General features: G+C 39.1%; 1 protein-coding gene across 5 annotated transcripts in view; it reads left to right on the top strand.

Annotated features, from left to right (window-relative positions):
• Window positions 1-15,596, top strand: part of SLC1A2 (solute carrier family 1 member 2) — an 88,790-nt gene extending 73,194 nt beyond the window's left edge. For all 5 annotated transcript variants that reach the window (XM_066187844.1, XM_066187846.1, XM_066187848.1 and 2 more), the window contains 2 exons: window positions 2,737-2,968; window positions 6,439-15,596. In XM_066187844.1, the coding sequence (XP_066043941.1) occupies window positions 2,737-2,968; window positions 6,439-6,513 (307 nt within the window). In that variant the 3' untranslated portion in view covers window positions 6,514-15,596. The remainder of the gene's footprint in view (window positions 1-2,736; window positions 2,969-6,438) is intronic.
• Window positions 15,597-22,154: the final 6,558 nt, after the last annotated feature.

Here is a 22,154-nt window from a genome sequence, read left to right as displayed (position 1 = left end):
GCATGATTGGTCATTGTGTAGCACAAAGATCACTTTAAGTCAAATCCTTAAACTTGGCACTCTCTCCTTCAAACAGGAGCTGAAACGTTTCCATCTCAGTTTTTTCTCAAGCCTCTCCAGTATCTATTGGGTTGTTCAATCTTTCTATCTCCCATGCATACATACCCAGTGTAAGCTCTTTCAACCAGGAAAGTTTCCCAGGATTTCATAACTCTTACAGTCTCTCTTACAGCTTAAAACCAAGCACAACACAGCAGTGACATTTATTAGGACAGTAATTATATGCCAACAGATGGAATAAAATGAGCTTATTTTGCTTGAGCCACAAACTGGGTACTCTCCAGATGTGAGCTGACAAGCTTAGCAAATATCAGTGGTACCAGATTAGTGGTATTTTGCAGCAAAGAGAGAGGAACTAGGGAAAACGAGCTTTGGCAGCTGATCCGGTACTTAAACCTTCATTCAGTTACTCAGAAAAAGACTGTTTCAGTTCTGACTCTGGGTCTGAATATTCTGAATCTAGATCTAAGCCAAGATCTGATCTAAGCCAAGGCTTAGATCAGAGTCAGAATATTCAGACCCAGTTGAAGTCTGGATGTTATGAGCAGGGTCTAGACTGCAACTTTCCTATATTTGTTTTGTTTACATCATCCCACTTACCTGGAAGTAATTGGTTGGTTGGTTTTAACAAAAGAGTAAGTACAATTGTCTTTGTTCTCCAGAGGGTGTTCTTTGCCCTCAAAGAGGTCAGTGGCACTTTGCTGTTGATCCCTGACAGCTGAGACTTTACCATTTCTGTTGTAGGGTCCTTCCTGGTTTCCTTTGGATCATGCAGTGTAGTTTGTAGTGCTGAATCTCTCAGCTGGTGGTACGTGTGCATGACCTGGAGCATCTCCTCAAATGACCCTTTCAGAATTTGAATTCTGCCTCAATTATATTTATGTATTCTCTCCACCTTGGTTTTTTGGCATCCTATACTATCCCGCTGTCATCTGGCATCAGTGAATTCTTTCAGAATTTAATACCACTCATGCAAAAAAATTAAGTAGGTGTTCTTTTTGTAGAGTTGTATTGCCAGATTCAGTGTATTTAATGGTCTTAATTAAAAATCACACCAGAAAGTCTTATTTTCCTATTCTACCACTCTGAGCAAATTTAAAATAGTCTTCATTGGATGAGAACTGTATAAAGCATTTAATTTTTGTGAAGCAAAACTGGAAGGACGTTTTCCTCCTATAGGTTGTTGGCTTGTTTCTCGGGGGAATTACTGTAGAGGTTTTTTCCCCTTCTGGGTATTCTTTTGAAGCCGAAAAAAACCAAAATTAACTGCTTCAGCAAGATACTACACCACGAAGTCTGTAAATATGTAAGCATGATAATGTTGAGAGGGAAAAGAGGAAACTTGAGTGGGACTATAATTCCACAGCTGAGAAAGGCAGAATTACCAATGTTTAGAGCAAAGATCTTAAAATGGGCTCAAAAGTTTATGTGGTCGTGAGTAAGCGTGAATAATGAATGTTTTTTGGTTGAGATTTTATATATTTAGGTATTTTCTTCTCGGTGTTCTACAGAAAAAGGAGACGTCACACAAATCTAGTACTAGAAATATTAGAAAGGTTGTTTTGTAATTAATCACTGTCTTGGGAAATGAGGTCTTACATGCTAGCTTTTGTCACTTGGCAAGTGTTCACACTGTTCAACCTGGCCATTTTGTGTAAATGAATCTTCATGAATATACTCCTGAGAGTTAATCAGTGTAACCACTTTTCTGACCTATTTGGCAGAGCTAGACTTGGTTGCTTTCAGTTGGTTTAATTTACAACCCTTGGTCAGAAGGTTTTAAGGAGTTTTATGTTTAGTGCAGATACGAAGAGACAAATGAGATTGTAAATGATTTTAATGTGTGCTGCGGCAGGAAAGATAGGACCACCCAGCTCCCATTTTTGCTGAATTTTGGTCAGGTTTGGGGCAGAATTCTGAAGTCAGGGAAAATCCACAACTGTGACTTCACTGTTGACAGATAGAGCCACACTGAAGACAAGACAGGAGAAAGATGGCATGTCTGTTTAATGGCATCCTGTCCAGAAAGTGCCAACAAACATTTCTTTGTAATGAAGCATGTTAGCATGCTTCTGTTGGCACCCTCCTACTACAAGGGGCACTCTTTAGTGAAATGCTGTCACAGGCTCATAATTTTGTAGGCCATGACCTATATTTGGGTTCCTCATATGCCAGGCTCTGGCATACGTAGTGTGAGTGGGCATGCTGCCACACCAACAGATGGCCATCTGTAAAGATGGTGCCAGGAGAGGAGCTTCAATAGCCTAAGCATCATGGAGATATTTCAGGAATTTTTGTTCCCCATGGTTTGCTCACTAGGAGTAAAGGGAGAGGCCTTTTGTTAATTCAAACTAGAAATGAGACCAGCTCATCAGAACCAAAATCCTTTTTTCTGGCTGCATTAAGTTCAGTGCTCTGATAAATTTCTTTGTCAAACTTCATGAGAATAAGCAGCTGGGACATGGGAATTTGAACATCCTCCCCTGTCTGAATAAGTCCCTTGGGAAAGCAGACTTCTCCCATTTCCCTTGAAGGCTCCCATCTCTCTGTTCAAATGATACCTTAAGCTTCCTGAAACAAATGCAGTAAGTGTACCATAAACAGGGCTGCCGTGCCCTACTTTTTCTTCCTCTCTTGCCATTCAGCCTTTGCCTTTTCCTTTTCCTTCTTTTGTAGGGACCGGATGAGAACGTCAGTCAATGTAGTGGGGGATTCTTTTGGTGCTGGCATTGTCTACCACCTTTCCAAGGCAGAACTTGACACCATTGATTCCCATCACAAAGGGCATGAAGACATTGAAATGACCAAGACTCAGTCAATCTATGACGACATGAAAAATCATAGGGAAAACAACTCAAACCAATGTGTTTTTGCAGCTCACAACTCAGTCATGGTAGATGAGTGCAAGGTACCTTTCACATTTATGGATATTGAGACATGTATATAGCACTGCATGCTTTATTTTATCTTATTTTTTAACCTGCATGTATTTTTCAAATTGTTCTGCAAATAACAATGTGACAACAAGGTCCATGAACCCCAGACATTTTGAATGTGTTTGAGCAGTTCAAAAGATGGTTTTTTGCACTCTTCCTAAAACTTGTCATTTGATGGGAGAAAATCATGTACTTTGTTTACATATCAAAAGGCAAGATGCAGCGTATTATGGAATATGCCAAGACACAGAGAATATGGCATCACCTTCTGTGGACATTTACCTAATTTTCTGTGGCAACAGAGAACTTAATTGCCAACCCAAATGAAGGATGGCTGCAACTCAGATGCAGGTGTTGTCACTTGCTGACTGCCTTCATGATATGCTGTTCAGAGGTCGACATGTTGAATGCGCTTTGGCATGAGAATGCTCCTGCACTCACACAGCACGCTTCTGCTTCTCCTCTGTCAGCGTTCCTTCCCGAGGCACTAAGGCACAAACACTCTCTTCCCTCTGTAACCCTTGCTGTAACTAACATGCAACGTTAATACTAATAATGATGTCTTGATCAGAGTGAAGTGAGCTTGAGCAACCCCACCAGTTGAATGCGAAGACAGTTTGGGAGGTTAGTGGTTAAAAGTTCACTCAGAACCCACCACTGGGATGGGGCAGTTTAAAATCCAGAGAGAGCTTTTGAAAAGGAGGAGAAAAGAAAGTAAAACAAGGTGGAACTTCTAATTTTCAAAGTCTTTTTTTTTTTTTTAAATTTTTTAATGCTCCAGTGTGATGCTGTACACTGTCTTTGAGACAGTGGGTTTGCCATTCATCCTACCTTAGCCATTTATCCAAGCAGATTCTCTTCTATCTCCCAGTTGCCACAACTGAACCAGTATCTAGCTGTGAATGACTGCACCAAGTCCATTAGCAGACCACCCTTTATATTGAAAGTATAATTCTATTCTGTCAGCTTCACTTATATCTAGCCTGGCTGGAAATGTTCTTTCGAATTTTTTTTTTCTAATGCTCACTTCTTGAGAATGCAGACCAAACCTGAATTTTCTGGGCAAAAAGTAATACTGAATTCAGGGACAAAAACCAAACATCATTCATCTTATCTTCAAGTTTTCCCTGAATTTCCCAAGGTTTCAATGAAATGATTTTTTTTAAAAAATAATACATTTTTTCTGACATGGCTCTCCCCTTTCTTTTTAGAGCACTATTTTCTATTTGAAAATTTTAAAAAATAAGATCTGAAATGGAAAGAGAATTCATGCTTACACAGAATTCAAAATTGTCATTAATTTATATTTCTTTAAAAAGGCAAGGACATGAGATTAAAATGTGTAGAAAAAACAAAGAAACTCTCTGGAAAGAAAGATAGAGAGCATGTGCACACACACTTTTTGGAAAACTTCTGGAATTTTTTGAAAACTGTTTTTAAGTTAAATAGCCAGTGCTGGGTTTAAGATTATGTTATGGAACTGAATACTGATAATTTAATCTCCTCCCAGTTTCTCAGTTTTGCAGAGAGATCCAAATCAAGTTAAAAAGTAGTAGCCTGTTGATGCAATCAATACTTGCTGCACTTTCTTTTCTCCTTCAGTTTCTCATATCATTTCTCTCAGCTGAGGCAAGAGCTTGCCTCAAAACCATGGATTGATTAATGGTGCTGTACATCATCCAAGGCACACCCTTCAATTCAAGTTTGAGACCAGTGATTTATGAGCTAGAAATGTTTGTTCTTTTTAATTATTTTAGGTTTTCTCTGCTGACAGTCTGTTTGCACTTTTAAACTCATGAAAAGGGCCAGGCTTTACCAGATTGAGCACAAGACTGACTTTGAACAGGTCACTTCTCGTCTGTCTGCAAGCTGCCAAAAGGATGTGTTGTTGTGACCTAATTGATGAGCTATGAATATATGCTGGCACTTGCAAAGCATGTGGATCATGTTGAAGTGGTCTACAACTCCCAAGTGTTAGACTTGCAAAGGCAACAGAGACTAGGATCTATGGCTTTGAAACAGGCAGCTGTTAAATTTGAAAAGCCATCTCTTCATCCTGTCCAATGCGCTGGTGGGTTGAAAAGCTTACTGCAACTCTGGTCAGGATATGGAAAAGCTAATCTACTAGCATGCCCTTTCTATTTACTTTCTGTAATATATACCATGTATAACACTAGTAGTTTATAATTTTGCATGGTCAATGTACATAATTAACAAGTAATTTACCTTTGTATGGGGTTAGAGTGGTTGTTATTGCATGATATTTTTGTAATTTTTTTTATTACCATATTTCACATGACTCTGTGTGATTTTCATTTCTGAATAAGCTGTTCATTCATAAGCTGTAGTTGCATGTTTTCCCTTTCCAATTATCTAAGAAAAAGCTTGACTTTGTTTCAAAAATCAGTGCATTTTGTCATGTTTCCATGTCCCAATGCTTCCATGCATCCTGTTTATCCAGCATGGGGAATTTCAGCTCTGTCTTTAAGTTTTCATTTGAAGCTGAAGATGTTAACTGACAAGGTAAGTTAGGAAAAAATAAGCCATCCGTTTAGAATTAAATGAAAGATTCTCTCACATTATCAAGATCTACATCACTTTTGTAAAATTAAATCGACATTTTTCTTTTTTGATTTTTGGTTTTTTAAAGTCATTTGGCTGGAGATATCTTTCTTGAAACATGGGTTCATTTATACTGCTGTCTGGAATGGAACATTTTGTCCACTGTTCACTGTGAGTTGGTAGATCTCTATAGGTCTTCTACCATACTTAATACCTAAAAATTCCAGCATCACTCTTTACAGGAAAGAGTGAGGTTTTGCTGTACATCATGTGAGACCAGTTTAGCACTACTATGAATTTTTAATTGGACTATAGTCAAAATCTTTCAATACATTGTTATAGTGGTATGATAAACAATACTTTCACAACATATCTTTTCTTCCATTTCTTTAAAGGTGGTGTAATTGTAGGTGAGTTTGTATAGATGCACATCTATGATTATTCTGGCCTTGCATATTTTTTCATGTTGATTCATCAGGTATGCAGCTTTGCTAGAGGAATTCCACTGAAAAAGTATGATTTTCTACATTAAAAAAAAAAACTGGTTTTGAAATAATCCAGAGAAATCTACAAGAGATAGAAAGCGGTAGAATCTGACGTATTTATTTTAAAAAGAAACAAAAACAAATGGCAGTGAAGGTTAAGAAGATGTGGAATATTTTTCTACTACTGATGTTTTCTAGTCATTATAATAAATAAATGAACAGGAGTCTCACTATTTGGGAGTGTTGTGAATTCTGAATAAATATATTTTACCTTTATAATAAGTGGCAGTGTATGTAATTCCTGTAAATATTGTAATCTTCCATATACAACTCACTATTTTTCTTGTCAAAGTGCCTTGGCCTTTAAGTCGCTTGTTGATGATAATTACTTGCAGGTAACACTGGCAACCAATGGCAAATCTGCAGACTTCAATGTTGTTGAAGAAGAGCCTTGGAAACGTGAAAACTAAGTGAAGAGATTCCTAGCTGCATCTTTAATAAGTCCTGAAGCTATCTTGTGGCAGAAGATACCATGATTAAAGAAGATTTATCCTTTTTTTTTTTTTTCTATTTAACAACTACAGTTTCTGCTTAATTTTGTAACTGAAACTTAGCAAAGATCTCATCAAATCATTGTAGTGTCTTTGCCAAGCAATGATCCATAGCCATCTGTTTCCCTTGTGTTACTGTTTGGATGATGCACCTGGAGAATGCTCCATGCAGTGCAATGTGCTCTCACCCACTTCCCCTTTCATTCAAGACACAGAGAATGTAAATGCTGCAAAATGGGAAGATCAAAGTGCCAGTACAGTTCACTACAGGGACTCAGGGTCACAGATACAAGAGAAACATAACACCACGTAAGCCTTCCAGTGTTTTGGTGACTCTTGTGGCACACCTGATCTGTTTATCACTGTATGGCTAAAATATCTTTTGAAAACATCCATAAAGATTTCTATTTGTTTTGATAATACCAATCACTGTACTTTTGTGCCTAGTTGTACTTTAAACTGAGCTTAGATCCGGGGGCAGGATTAATGCATAGAAGTCAATGAATTATCTCAGACATTTTGTTAGATCAGTACAACTAAAACTTACCATCAAGAGAAGACCTTAGATTTGTATGTGCATGCAATGTGTTTTTATCAGATGTCCCAGGGCAGGTGCAGCCTTTGTTTTATGCTGGGGCTGTGCTGCTTTGTGACCACAATGCACCATACAATACAAGGCAGTATAATTACAGGAGTGGTAGTTCCTTCACTAAATCTATGGCTGTTGTGCGAAGTACCGAAAACCATGGACTCAGTTGTGCCATTTTTAATCAAAGCAGGTGGTACCTTACTATTCACCCTGCTCCACTGATGTCAGAGGGGTTTCTCATGTGGCTGGGATACTCAAGTAAGGTACTACTAAGATTGATTATGGATGTCATGACTGGGTACTTGATAATGAGCTGCAAATGAGTTCTGAATCCATTACTCTTACAGAATTTTTGAATGTGTTCATCAGTAGCATTTGCTATGAAGTGAAAGCAATCTTTCAAGTATGTCATGTTTCAGAGAGTGGCTAAATCCTGAATTCATTGCTAAACCAAATTCCATATAAGGTTAAGAGGATTTGTCCACGGTTAGGACTGAATGAAAATGAAACCAGAATTTCAGGATTTAGGCCAGTATGTTGAATTTACATCTCTGTCTCTTTTGCAGAGTAATAAGTATGTAACTCCCTACTGTCAGAGAAATGTTTCTTCGAGTTCATGGCATCAGAATTAATGAGACAGTGTTTGGTCAACATACTGTATCTGACTCGGCCTGTCAGAAGAAATTGCAGTGAGAATAAACACCTTGTGAAATTTTTTAAAGGTGCTTGTTAATACTTAGCAATTTTAAGATACTGCTTAATACCATTATACTGTTAGCAATGTTCCATAGCAAAGCTGAGCCACATGACCTTGGAAGATTCTACTCACAGAACAAGCTTTGTGCAATTTGGGGGGAAATTTTCAGAAGTTTTCAGAAAGAATCAGAATATGAGCATATGGTGAACTTAAAAATGGCAAGAAACGGAGTTCATACATTTATGGAAATAGGCCATTCAGTGTCTGTGCTCAGACCTGTCATGGGTTTAAAGGAGAATAATGTATTTAACTGTAGAGTGTTATTTGGCTCTGTAGAAGCTATTAAAGTAGAAATATAATCTGCTTTTGTTCATCTGCATTCATATAAATATCTCTGAAACTGCACACGGACCTAAGCCAGCCAAGGCGACTTGCATGATTAATGATGTGCAAGATTAAGTCCATTGTCAGAGTACCCCTCATTTAAGCATTTATCATGGAATATTTTTCTTACCACTGTATTTTTGTCATCACTTGAATGCCATGGCCAAGCAAATCCCAAGCAAAATGGCCGATATAATTTAACCAATATTGAACCACTGTGAATTCTGTAGGCCTCTAATGTATTAGAGGGGGAGGCCTTTTCCAAAGGTCTCTTGAAGGATCTTAAGGATTTAATTATTTTGTTTGTTTGTTTTTTGTTTTTTTTTGTTTTTTTTTTTTTTTTTGTGAAGGATGGAATTGTAGGTTATTCAGAGAAGTGGCAGGCAGGTTGTATTCTCTTTTCTTCGATCATTGCTATTAGCATATCCAGAGTTAACCTCTGTCTAGCTATTGCTTCCCAAGTAGCATTCACTGGGTTATGTGCCAGAAATGTGCCAGGGATGGTGTGTAGGTACTGTAAAATGTTCCCTGCTGTGAGGGTGCTGGCTCTCATCAAGTGAAATTTGCTGTCACTTGAGTGGTAGTTATATCCAAGAATAACACACAGCATTTACCCCGATTTATATCCAGCATTCTTGAGCTGCTTCATGGCACAGCTCACCCATTAATAGATGATTTTTCTGCCTCTTCACCACAGCAGCTTCTTACGAGCAGCCACACTGATTGCTTGCATTGAAAGTAGCTTTAGGAAACTGGTCCATATACTTTTAGCTGTCGTTTGAAACTGTTCAGCAGTTGGAAACAAACAGGAATGTCAGCAACATGTGAGTAGGCAGCTCCACAAAATTATATATTCTGAAACACTTAGAATATGCTTACAGTTATCCACTTGGGATATAATGTCCTTTGAAGAGCACTTCTTTGGATGTAGACTAGGGAAGGAAGGAATGCAGTGCAAGAGAAACCCCACCCACAAATGGGAGAATAAATTTGGATCTTTTGATAGGATTAAAATAGCAGACTGTGATTTTAAAGTGGTAATTCTGTAGATACAGTAACTCAGGGATTTTTCAAAATATAATTATGATGGTATTTCTCTATTTAAATGTGGATGTGGGAGAAGGAAAAATGTTGGGTTTTGTCTATTCCTCTGCTTGTAGCCTGACTGAATATTTAATATAGTGTTACTCCAGTGCAGCACTGTATTAAATCATGAAAAAGCTTTCCATTTCTGTGGGAAAATGTAAGTCACTCTTGGCTTTCATTTCTTGATTTGCTCATTCCACGAGGCCGGGTTGCTACTTAACTAAATAAACAGAAAATAACCCAGGGACCATCCACTTAAGCTAATCCAAGGTTCATGTTTCAGCAGGCAATGCTGGAAAGGCCAGCCTCCTTTTGCTTTCACTAGGAGTCTCAATGCATTAATTTGCATCTGGCAAATTTTTTTGTATCTGCTCACGGTGCTGGGGTGGCAAAGTTAAAGAAAAAGCTCCGTGAAAAGTCATTTGGTTACTGGGTAGTTCATATTAACATTGTTTTTGGTGTTATTAACATTAACATTGCACTTGGTGCTCTGCCATTTGTCTGTGCAACTGTGAGGTCTTTTGGCGTTTGGATTGCTGGCTGCACGTTGGCACATGGAAAAGTCTAGACCAGGCAAAGACTCAGTTCATTGCATGCATGCTTACACATTTGCTTTATGCATTTGCTGCTGAGGCTGGGTTAGCATTCTCATAGTATCTGTTCACTGAAAGTAAAGCATGCTGTATGTTAGAACTGCCGGAGAGGTGGAGCACTTTGCCACAAATTGTTTCTTCATTGCTTCCCTTGGAAAACAATGGCTGCACCAGCCTTTGAGAAACGTGTGTGGGTCTTAAACATAAAGATTCTTCAAATAGTTAGGACAAAAGCCACTTGGCCCTATTACAATATGTGCTCTTTCCATTTGAATTGGTGAGAAACCCAGTGTGTCTTTGAAAAACTGTTTGCAGTAGTAAAAACTGTGCCTGCGATGCTTTGGCTACGTGAAAGCCCCATTGAAACCTGTGGGAGTCACAATGTTCCAGGAAAAGTCAAGTCCCTTCCTGGCTCTGTTAAGTTATAAGGCATTTCACAATCCTAGGCAATAGTCTTTGTCTGCTATTTATAATGAAGTTGATTCTCACATCCAAAAGATTTCTGCCAAGATACTTCTTTTATACTTAATTTTTTCAGTGCTACAAGTCCAGCACTGAATTTCAACTCAGCGCACAAATAAGGATCACTCTCAGTACAGATTTTTCCCATGTTTTTTCTGAGATATAGCTGTTCTCCATTTCTTTCTCAAAGCACATGGAATTCCAGACTTTATGCCACTTTTAAAAGTAGGAGTAGTATAGATTTCTAACTTGTTTTCCATCACTCCCAGGGTCAGTAGTTTTCCAGCAGTAGACAGGCAGAAGTGTAGACTGTTCATCTGAGAAGCTGAGACATCAGCATATGAACAAATTTATTCTGGTGACTTGCCTGGATTTTCTTTGCTTCCTTGCCTTCACTTGTGTTATTGCAGCCTTGTTGTAGCAGCACAGCAGCAGTCGCACAATCCCCATAACTACAGGCAATATTAAACCTCCCCTCTAACATTCACTTCTCTCTTCATCTTTAAAAAGGCTCTGAGCTTCAGTACCAGGCTCAGAAGAATCCTTTTGTGGATATGTAAAGGCATAACTGTTTCGCGTCTCTTCAACTTCCATTCAGTTCTTTTTATTGCTGCATTTGAATTAATTTACAGAAGGATAAATAAGGGCACTTTATAAAAAAATGTACTGTAATATTAATCTGTTATGAGCCTGAAGACTATCTTGATTTTATTACTGTGACTTTTAAGGCCACAATTTAGATATTTTTCATAGTAGCCGCTATGATAGGTATATAGCCCATTGGGACAGTTCACCTCAGCTATAATTCCCCATATAAGATTATGTAGAAGCTCCTGTTCCCAGGAGAAAGCATTTGTGGAAAGATGAGTTATTTTCTTCTCTCCAGTAATATTGATGACTTTGAAGGGAAAATATTTACCAAGTTATCTTTGTCTAAAGAATGATATAGAGAGTGTTGTTTCACGTACTTAAAAGAACAAACAAAGGATTTACAGTGAAGTGTCAAAGAAGGCAGTCAAGCTGTAAATGAATTGTTTAGCTTTGCCATGCTGTTTTGGAAAATGTGTTCTTGCTCGTGATTTTTCTGAAACAATGTATTTAGTGCATATTCCTTCTAAAGTCATCAATCTTTCTTCCCCCATGGGCACGAAGGCTGTGTGTCCCCCCCCCCAGCCAACGCACAGACTTGAGGCAGGACTCCTGGTGAAGCCCCCAGGAGCAGTGCCTGGCACAGGCTCTACAATGGGTGCCTCCCTCCGTTTTTCCCTCCTGGTCATACTTTATGTCCAATGGAAATCTGCTGCTATGAACGCTGCTGATGCCCAGGTGCTGGTAATTCTTTTACTTCTCTTTTGAGTGGCCTCCCTGGCACAAGGTTCTGAAGAGCTGTCCCTCACAGGTGCCCACCATCCCAGAGACATCTTCCCCTGTTTAGGGGAAACCCAGTGACTCCCCACTAAGGAGCCAATGATACAAAACTAACAGATAAAGTGGTTGTGCAGTTGCAACTACAAGTCTTACAAAAAAGCCAGGTTCCAAACATGAGAAAGGCCTAGAGCACATAATTGAGCCACTGAGTAGGTCTCTACTAGTCCAGGGTGGAAATAACCAACAGCCTAATGCAAGATTTGGGGAGACAAGAAGACTTGTGAGGTTTCTCACTTCATGCAACCTTTGATCCCCTTTCATTTCTAACTCCATCCTGCTGCAGAGCCAATGCTGATCAATGCTAGAGCATCCAGTCCTTCTAGTCTTCTACTCAACATTCAGGAGTCCTGTAACTGTTTTTAATGATGCTCTGTGACACACACCATTGCACGAAGGGAAGCTGTCATAGGCAGCATCATACAACCTGGATTGTCTCGTACCTGTATATTGCTTTGTACATAAATAGTGTAGTCTGCTGGAATTTTTGTATTGTTCTTTTCCATTCCTTTTTCTACAGTTTTTCAAAGACTGTATGCAAACTGTGCTTGCATATTGATTTTGCAATCAGTATTGTAGATTATAGCATTTCCATGTTGGCATTTTGTATGGACTTGTGAGTTCTTGTGTACTACTAGGTTGTCCTTCCTACTTAAAGACAACTGTCTATGGGACACTTCCATCCTATATATCCTGCTCCTTTCTTAAATATATCTTATTTCCTATGACCCAGTGTGAACTCTCGCTTGTAGAATGCATCAGAAAAAGCTGAACATGTATTTATAGTGTTAAACGTTGTGTGTTCGACACTGATTTAGGTAAGAATAATACAGGTTTTAGGGGTTTGTACTTGTTTTCTGGAAACTACAGTGTAGACTGAATTAAATTACCTAGTATCTGTAATTTACAGACACACAAATATTTTCTTAGAATGTTTTCTATGGGATCATATAAGGTAGGGTAATAATCCTTTAAAGGTGATCAATACCTTAGAACAAAACCAGTTTTCTTATGACATTTAGGATCAATGAAATATTTTTGTGTTATGTTTGGTGATGAATTATAGACAAAGCACAAAATGCAAAAAGCAAATAGGAATTTCAAGATGTCCTTAAATGCTGCAGTCCATCATGGAACAATACTATAATAATCTGAGCAATCTTCTAGATTGACTTTCTTGGGCAATCGTCCCTCACTTTTGTAATTTTTCCTGATGTTACCTTTGCCAAATCCTGCAGTTCTTCCTTAGGACCTGTTAATGTATAACTGACTGGCTCAGAATGCAGTTTATAGAAAATAGATCTGGGTAGGCAAAAAATATATTGTAAGGTACCCCATCCATCTTGCTACAATACAGTGTGTGTGAGTTCAGCCTGTGGAAAAAGTTCAGGATTTTGCCACCAAATTTTGCCTTCTTGAAAAAGGACCAACAGAACCACCATGGGACCAATGTAATTGGGTAGCACCCATACAAATACCTCCTGTTTTCTTAAGTATTTTTAAGAGAAAAACCACTATATTTTTCGACCCAAATGACAGTTACTTCTCATTTTGGTAATTTCTTCCCATTAGGCAAATACCTGTTGGCATTAGGGCTGTGGCTATAGTAATTTCAACTTAATTAATAAGGAACTGTTTTTAGAGGAATAAAAATAAAATAGCATAAACATTCATAACAGCTATATAACAAACAAACAAAAAAGTCTTCTATGGCCTACTAGCTCTTTGACTTTTTTCTTTCAAAACAAAGAAAACATTGAATAGGAAGGACTGCTCTCCCAGTGTGACTGATACTGGGTATCTCTTCAACTATTCAGAAATCCATGGGGCCATGTTATTCTGCTGAGGTTTGGGAGCCTAAGTTTCTAGTAGATATATATATGTAGGAAGTGTGTTGATATACCCTTGTATTTTGATCTATATTGTATTTTAAATCGGATGTAACAGGTATTAACTTAATAGGAATCACAGATAGAATAGTGATGAATTACTAATAGCTGTAAAACCTTATTGATACCAGTTTTGACATTTTGTTGAAGCATGATGTCCAGTGCCTCTCTGCACTTAGTGTAGATAATGTAGCTATCAACACGTAATTTCAGTGAAATGGTGTATACAGTATGTGTAGCTTTAAATTAATTTAATTGGTTTCTGTGTGTTGAGCCATAGTAGAAAATGAGACTGTGTTTTAAAATTTTGTTCTACTTTCTGTTTTTCATTTGTGTCTGGGTTTGTTTCTTTTTGACCGTTCAACTGATTAGGTTCCACAGCTTAGTAACTACTTTATCTGTCTCTTATGGAATACCCAGTTTTCATAACATTCAGAATCATGTATGCAGCCAGCTCATTGTAAATATGTTAATTTTAGTTTTCAACTATCTAACCAGTATGGTGTGTGTTAGAAGCTGCATGTGTGTGGTTCCCTGGCAGTGAGTGAAAGTGATCTCAGCATAAATTTGCTGCCTGGTGAATACACTTGTTATGACATAAAGAATTAATGTTCACCTGGAATGATAAGTTTGTGTTTTGTTTTCTTCTTGTTTGCTTGAAATGTTTGGACTCTTTATCACCAGAAGCTTAGTAAGTCACCATTTAAATTGGCACAGTGAATGAGGGGAAGTCCATCTAACTGCATTCCTGTTGGATGCTTGGGCTGCTTTTGGCTCTGTGCATCATTCAGCCCTTAGTCACGTCACGGCATCACAGGATCCCTCTGAGTCACTTCCAGTTACTCCTTGACCACAGATGCCAGGAAAGCAGTGCAGTCCCATGGCTGTGACTGGGCAAGCCTGCAGGCAGCAAGGGGCTGCCAGTTCTCTCCAGAGTGCCTGAGAAGTCTGAGTAGGAACCTCTGCTTCATCCCCTTAGCAGGAACAGTCTCTGAGAAAGATGAATACACTCACGGGCAAAGGGGCACTGTTTCTTTTGTTGTTAAAAAGGGATAATAGCATTTTTTTGGAAAATAAATGCCGAACTAAATGCTTCTAAAGCTACTGTGGTTATTGTACAGGCCTGTTCTTTACAAAGGATGTCTGATCATAAAAAAAGACAGATCAGCTACACAGTCAGTGGCAAAAATCTTCTGAAATCAGACCTACAGATCTATGAGAAAATAGAACCTTGCATCAACAAGAAGCTGATTCATTCCTAGATACTCTGGACCTGGATCTTATAAATATAATCATCTCCTCTAGGCAGTAAAAAAAATTAGGCCCCAAAGCACAGAAACTGTCCTGCTTGGTGAGTCCCGTTATGCTTCAGGGTGAATTGCACACTGGACTACTCTGTGCTGCCTGCTCGTCATCCCTTGCTCCTTCTCTAAGGTGACCAGGCATGAACTGGAATGTTATGCAATGTTCTATTGTAAAAAGAATTTAAAAAAAGAGGGATAAGGTTGGTCTTTTCACTCAGAAAGTTCTAGAGATTTTGAAATAACATACTGTACAGTATCTATAGCACAGTTTGTTTAGAAATTAATAAATGCAGATGATAAAATTTCTCCCAACCCTGGGCTCTGTTCTTGTATATTGTAGTTGGAATGCCTTGTTGACTTACTCTATTTTTGTAGTTCAGATTCTTTCCTCTTTACAAGGATTGTTAGATTGATTTGCTTTCAATGCTTTCTTACAGAGTGAACTGATTTCTGTAACTTTCATGTATAAAACAAACTAGACATTCTTTCTATACTGGAAATAGTCATGAATATAATATTTCACTAAGTGTTGTACCTTTTATGTACATATCATCAATAAATGTTGATTCATAATTTTCATGTCTTACATCTGCGAGTTTTAATTTCAGCCTGGGCTCAATATGGGAATGCTTTGTGTAGGAGTTTAGATAAAGCAGTCTGATGATGAACAGCAGTCCGCCTGTTCTGAGAACTACATGTAGGGCAGAAGATGGACCTGACTTTGCCAAAGAGTTAGAAATCTCACCCCTCACTTTATCCTCCCAATATTCCAGGATGCTGGCTGCAAATGAGCTCATTTCCCACAACGGCCAGGATTCACTAACTTCAGTTCTTGGCAAGGAAGCCTAGAGAAGTGAAAAGACATGTTAGAAGAGTAGGAGGACACAAAACAGTGGTTGCAGTTGCTTTAGAAACCTACTTCCCTCCCCTGACTGCTAAAAAATAAATCTTTTATTCATAGCCTTTCTAAAAAAAAATAATAAACAAAGCCTGTAGCGGAACTTCGGGAGTTCTTTATAAAGAGATCAACAGTATTTAACACATAAATTAAGAGATCCCATGGAGTGCACCATGGCCCAGTGGAGTGGCAGTTGCCAAGTATGGAGAGAAAGCTCCAAGGTTTATGCATGCTCAGAATGGTAGGCGCTACGGAAATAGCACAGCTACCGGTGTGTGATAAAGGCACAGCCACAACCTCGGCTCTGAGCACTAACTGTGTGCTCAACCCTGGGCTTATTTCTTCTTAATCATCCACTTGAGAAATTTCCAAAGAAATCCAGGCATGGCAGGAAGTGGCTTTGGCAGTGCCTCAGCTGGCAGTCTGCCCTCTGAGTCAGTAACGGACTAAGTCCTGATGTGGTGCTAGGAGGATCTTTGGGCAGAAAGTAAATCTGATTTACTGAAAAAGTAAATCTATCTCCTGCCATTTTGATACCAGAGCAAAAATGTCCTGATCTGGCCTCAACAAGTGTTGTTAATAAATGCACTCTGCTCACGTGAAATTCCTCGCTGAGGTTTTTCCAGGGTGCCCATCACTCACATACTTCATGTGCACTCTGTGCAATCATATTCCTTCCATAAAAGGAATTTGTCTGTTTTTCTGTTACACATCAGAATAAAAGTTTAAAATTAAAGGCTCAACACCAACCTGTGTATGTTGCTTTTTTCAAAGCAGTGTTTCTGCAAAATTACCTAAAATAATCAACCCATGCAGGAGCCAGTACTGCAATTATATGAAGCTGACCTTTCTGAAAATACACACCCCAAAGGCTGATTCTCCAAGCCCTTGCAAACCCCTTGTACCCCTTTTCTCCACGTCTGTAGCCTTAGAGAAAAAGATTATTTCAGGAGTGTGTTTGTGTCTGGAATGTGCTCCTCTCTACAGGAAAGAATCTGCTAAAAGGCACTATAAAAGCCAGTGACTAATGAATCTTGGACCCATATTAAGAGATATTTCTGTATCTCCTCTCAGGCATGAAAGAAAAACTGAGATAATACTTCAGGGCTGTTAGATCGGAAACAATCTTCTCCTTTGTATTAGATAGTACATGTGAACAGGACAAGGTTATGAAAGAAACAGGTGGCTCCAACGTACCGTGTTTTAGGAGGAAAACAGCATTAAAAATTACATTCAGTTGGGCTGGAAGGAGTTATTTGCAGCAAGCATTTGCTTTGCAATTTTGTTTCCAAAGCTGTGCAGAGCCCTGTGCAGGCACTCAAAGCTGAGGCAGCTTCCCAGGCCGGGCAGGTGACAGCCTGCTGTCTCACTTGTGCAGTTTGCAATGAAGGCAGGAAGTAAAACAGATTGCATGCAAGATAAGGCCTTGTGGCTACAGTGGTTCGGGCAGGCAGGTTCTGTGGTGATAAACAAAATGTGTCTGTGGAGACAGATAAATGACAAAACTGACTGCTGCCCACCAAAACTACAGGAACAAGTCTGGAGGAGCAAGATCTCCAGACCCTCTTGGCAGGGGTTAAGTACAGCGATGAGCATTTAGAAAAGCAACATAGGGTCTGTTTTACAGTGTTGTGCTCTTCATTCTCACTCGTGACTGAACTAAAAATGTGTGCTTTTCATGTAGTCATTTGTAAAACAGATCTATCTCCCATTTGGCTGTTTTCTTACTGAAGATGCTGCATGGATCACTCTCCTGTGATCCCTGGACACCACTTGAGAAATACTGCTCTGCAGATGCCCAAGGGAGAAAAGGCAACTGACTCCCAGTGCAGTGAAGGGACAAGAAGAGGGGCCAAGTTAGGAAATGCACTCAAAATTCATTCCACTATTTCACCCAGGTTACTGGTGTTATCTAAATTGACTGGATCATTTCAGCTTTGTTTCTGAACCAGGCTTCTCCCATTTTTGACCAGCCAGTAAACAATAGGCAGGTTTTATATTTGTCCTCTTGATGGGCGAGGGGGGAAGTCAACCTTGAACAAAGGGTAAGTTTGTTTTAAGTCACTGGCTGAACAAACAAGCATCACTATCTTGAGTTCAATTCAGACTTTCACTTGATTAATGAAAGAAAGATTAACTAGAAAATAAACCACTAAAGAACTGCAGGGAAATACCCAAGAACTATAAAGCTAGTGAATCTCAAGACCTACTGCTGGAAAACAAAGCATGCTGAACTGAGGGGACGACTGTGGAACAGTTTTACAGGAAGACAAACTCCATGTACTTCCACTCTAGGTTACAGGTAGACAGGCAATGCTTGAACAAGGCCAAAACAGAGATTAATTTGTGGATCCAAAAAGTAAAAGGAGCCCAACCTTTGCTCTGAGGTTTGTATTATTGATGGCTGTAGTCCACAGCATGTGCAGGAAGACTCTTCTCTCCCTTGGTGTGCTGTGGTCAGCTGAGATCACTGTGTCCCATGCATGTGGCTCAGCTGTCGTGGACTCACCTGAAGGAACTCAGCTGCAGAAAACTGTCTCCCCAAGCTAGCTCTGGTAAGGTGCTGCTAGCAACCTGCAGCAGCAGCCCTGAACAGGATGCTTGCTGATGTACTTTGATAAAATACAAATATAAACTCAGACTTTAACTCCCATCATGGGGCATAACAGTTTATTGCTGTTTCTTAGGAGAAAAATAGAAGTGTGGAGTCTCAACTCATGCAAAGGAAAATGTGGTTGCTGAAAATGATCTGAGGAGATTATTTTCGATTTACCCAGAGAAGAAAAGCCTTCTGTCCTGACAGAAGCTAAATGATGTACACCAATGATTACAAGTAAACTTAGAATTACAGCTAAAACTCAGCTGTACCAAGGCCATTTGGTACCAAATGGTGCCAAACAATTTATGCACTTCCACATGAGACTGGAAACATGGGTGTTAAAACTGACTCCATCCTACCACAATGGCCCAAGGCAAGGCTTTCAGATGCCAGGTACAAAATTTAGAGCCTCCAGAGAAGTGGAAACTGCCATATTGCATCCTCCTCTGTCCTGGGTTGCTCTGGGAGTTACAAGGACTTCAGGACAAACTCAGCAGACCTAAAAGTTTCTGGATATAGAGTCTCCACTGTCTATGAGCCATGTGCTGATTTAGCACTGCCAGCCTACATACCCCGAATCTCAGCTGTGCCTCAGCTTCAGCACCAGCAGAAAGCTGCTGTTGACCTAAATTCTAAGTTAAGTGGGTGTTTGAGTGAGACTTTTCCTAAATTTTCTAAAAAAATGCTGAAAGTTTTTCTGATAAATGCACTTAAATTTATGACATCTTAGACTTGAATAATCCTGGTTTGTTGTAGATTTGCACATACCTTTTTCTTTTTTCCAGTGCGACCATAAATTACTTCTAAGAAATTCATTTAAATAGAAAGGGAAAGTTCTACCCTGTATTAGACATGAAGAATATTTCTCCCCCACCTCCCCCAAAAAGACAACCAAAAAAGGAAATTTGTACAGCTCTATTGTCTATCTGGGATGTTAAAACTAGCTGAAACTATGTCTGTTTCTGAGAAAAAAAAGTCACCTTCTATTTTTGACAGTTTTTGTGGACTTGTTTTGATCCGAAACTTCATAATTTTTAAATTTTTTTAAAAGAAGAGCTAAAGATATTCACATCCATGTTCAATACACAGCATTTTGTGGCAGAGAATGTATAAAGATGGGTCTCATTCCCCCACTTTTTCATCGAAAACCCTTTTGCCTGTAGAGCAGGATATATATCAATAAATTCCTTTTAAGAAAACTTTTCTAATAAAAAGTCTGAGACTCCTTGAAGGGTGTTACTCAGACAAAACTTTTCTATTGCATGCTGGAACCATCCAGACAAAATTGAAAGAAGGCTGTGTTTAAAGCCTATGTACAGCTTTCACTGCCCCTGCTTTACCTGCACTTTAATCATCAACTGTCTCGATGTCAGGAGAGCTGCTTTGATGGTGGATTCTCTCCTACAGTTTTAACTTAAAAAAAAAAAAAAAAAAAAAAAAAAAAAAAAAAAAAAAAACCTATGCAGCAGCTCATTTGACCAATGTGAAGATCCGTATCAGTCTGGACTTTCAAAAACAGGAAGATAAGCAAGAAGCAGAATCCCATCCCACTGTAAAAAGAGCTGGGGAGGATTCATTTTGATAGATTTCTTGGATGAAAATGCCCAAAAGCAGTAAATACTGTACCTGAGAATCATTTATTGGTAAGAGAAAGGGTATGGTTCTGACCAGAGTGGGATAGAAAAAAAAACAGAGAGAGAAAAAGCGAGATGGAGAGAGTAACTTTTTATCTGCTAAGGCTGCTCCCACAGCTCCATTTCCTGGGCATTTTTTTTCCCAGGCATCCTCAACACCCCGCACATGTTAGGGCTTTCAGCACATGTAAAGTCCCCACAGTAATTTTACACCTCATGTATAACATATGTTAAGGCATAAATAAAAATCAAATCAGTCCCTCTCAGAAATGTTTTTGAAATCTTGCCTTCATTAACCTTACTCCAAAGGGGTGAATAAGAGAAGACAGAAAGTGCAGTCCCTGTGCTGTACAAAAGACAGCTGTTGCTCATCTTGGCTAAATTTTTCTCTCCTCTGCCACAGCTGCTTGCCCCCAGTATTAGGGATGCCACATGCAGCAGGGCATAGCAATACTGAGAAATAAGCTACCAGGGGAAAATTCAAAATCAGTCTTCAAATGAGGTGGTGGATGTAGAGGATGACTTGGAGGTGGGGGAGGTTCAAAGGAAAAGGCTCTTTTTTCCCACTCAGAGTTGTGAAACATTCGAGTGCCCGAGTCCTGGGGGTGTTGAAGGTACTTTCCCAGTTGTAGTAAAGACATTTATGTTGGAAAACGTGAAAGTTTACAGGAAAGTTTTACAGATATGAATGTTTAGCAGAAGGCTCTCTGAATGTGGAACCTGTAAGTGAAATAGAAATGAAAGCAAGTTTTGCTACAGAAGAATAAAAGATGTCTAAAGCTAGAATTGCAAAGCCAGTTGTTACTGGACAACTAAGAAGGCAAAGGTTAAGTCGAGTTGGAAAGAGGTTTTATGGCTAGAGCAAAGTATATGTTGACCACAAACAAAGATGTTTTTAACAAGCAAAAAGAGGTCCCAAGAAAAGCAAAAGATACTATAGGCAAACAAAAAACATGCTTTTACCAAGTAGAAAAAAGGTCTAAAAATTTTCCTCTGCAAGAAAACAGAAAAACAACTTTAAGTTTAAACTGTAACATAATATGGTAATGATAGTAGTTATGATAGCCTAGAGGTAACAGTAAAGGCATTGTGTATGATGCTGATTGGTTTTTATGTATTAGGATGTTTAGTAAAGAAAACCAAATAATGCATTGCAACCAAAACTAACTTGGCTTCAGGTTTTGCCTACAAGCTGATGCTGACAGCTAAAGGCTTGGCTCTGTTACCCACGATCCATGACTGCTGTGACTTCAATCTGTGAAATAAACAGCACCTTTAAAGAGCTGCCTGGAGACCCATATCTCTCATTCAGACTCTTACAAATTTCAGTTTCCCTTTACATCCTTTCCCAGAAATTGTGTTCTCCCTCCCAGTTCCCTCCCCCCAGAGCTCCACACCCAAAACACCTTTGCACAATTCTTTCCACCCTTAAGGAACAGGAATTTTATCATCCACTCCCACACAGCTGGAACCGCACCCCAAGGAAGTGCCCTTTTCCTGCCACCTTTTGTCCTTTTCCCCTCCACAGAGAAGTACTAACAACCTGCGGTTACCAAAAGGGCTGGTATTTTACTAATCAGAGCCCTTGCAGAGACTCAGAGACATCAGACCCTTGAACTGTTTAATAAAGATTAAGAAATAATTGTTGTCTAGTGGCCTAATATAGCTTAAAATAAATCCATTAACTGCTGACTTACAAAATACCCTGGTGCCTTTGTATGTGGAGGCAGAACACAGTTGCCAGAGGATTTATTTCCTTCATCTACAGAAAGAATAATCAGGACCAGCCCAGAATGATATATGCTAAAGAGACACTTGGCAATTGTCTCCTAAAAATATTCCAGGCAACATGCTTCAAACTAATTAGTGCAGAGGCTGTTGTTGTTGACAAGGGACACACAAAAACTATCCCTATCGTGAAAAACTGTGAGAGTACAATTTTGGAACTGGTACTGTGGAAAGGGTTTCACATCCACAAAGGTAGACATGACAGCTGCACA

This window comes from Chamaea fasciata, unplaced genomic scaffold (genome assembly GCF_029207755.1).
Source record: "Chamaea fasciata isolate MVZ Bird 193981 ecotype frontalis unplaced genomic scaffold, bChaFas1.0.hap1 SCAF_7, whole genome shotgun sequence".
Lineage (NCBI taxonomy): Eukaryota > Metazoa > Chordata > Aves > Passeriformes > Sylviidae > Chamaea > Chamaea fasciata.
Note: the sequence above shows the minus strand (reverse complement) of the source record. Positions and strands in the feature narration are given on the sequence as shown.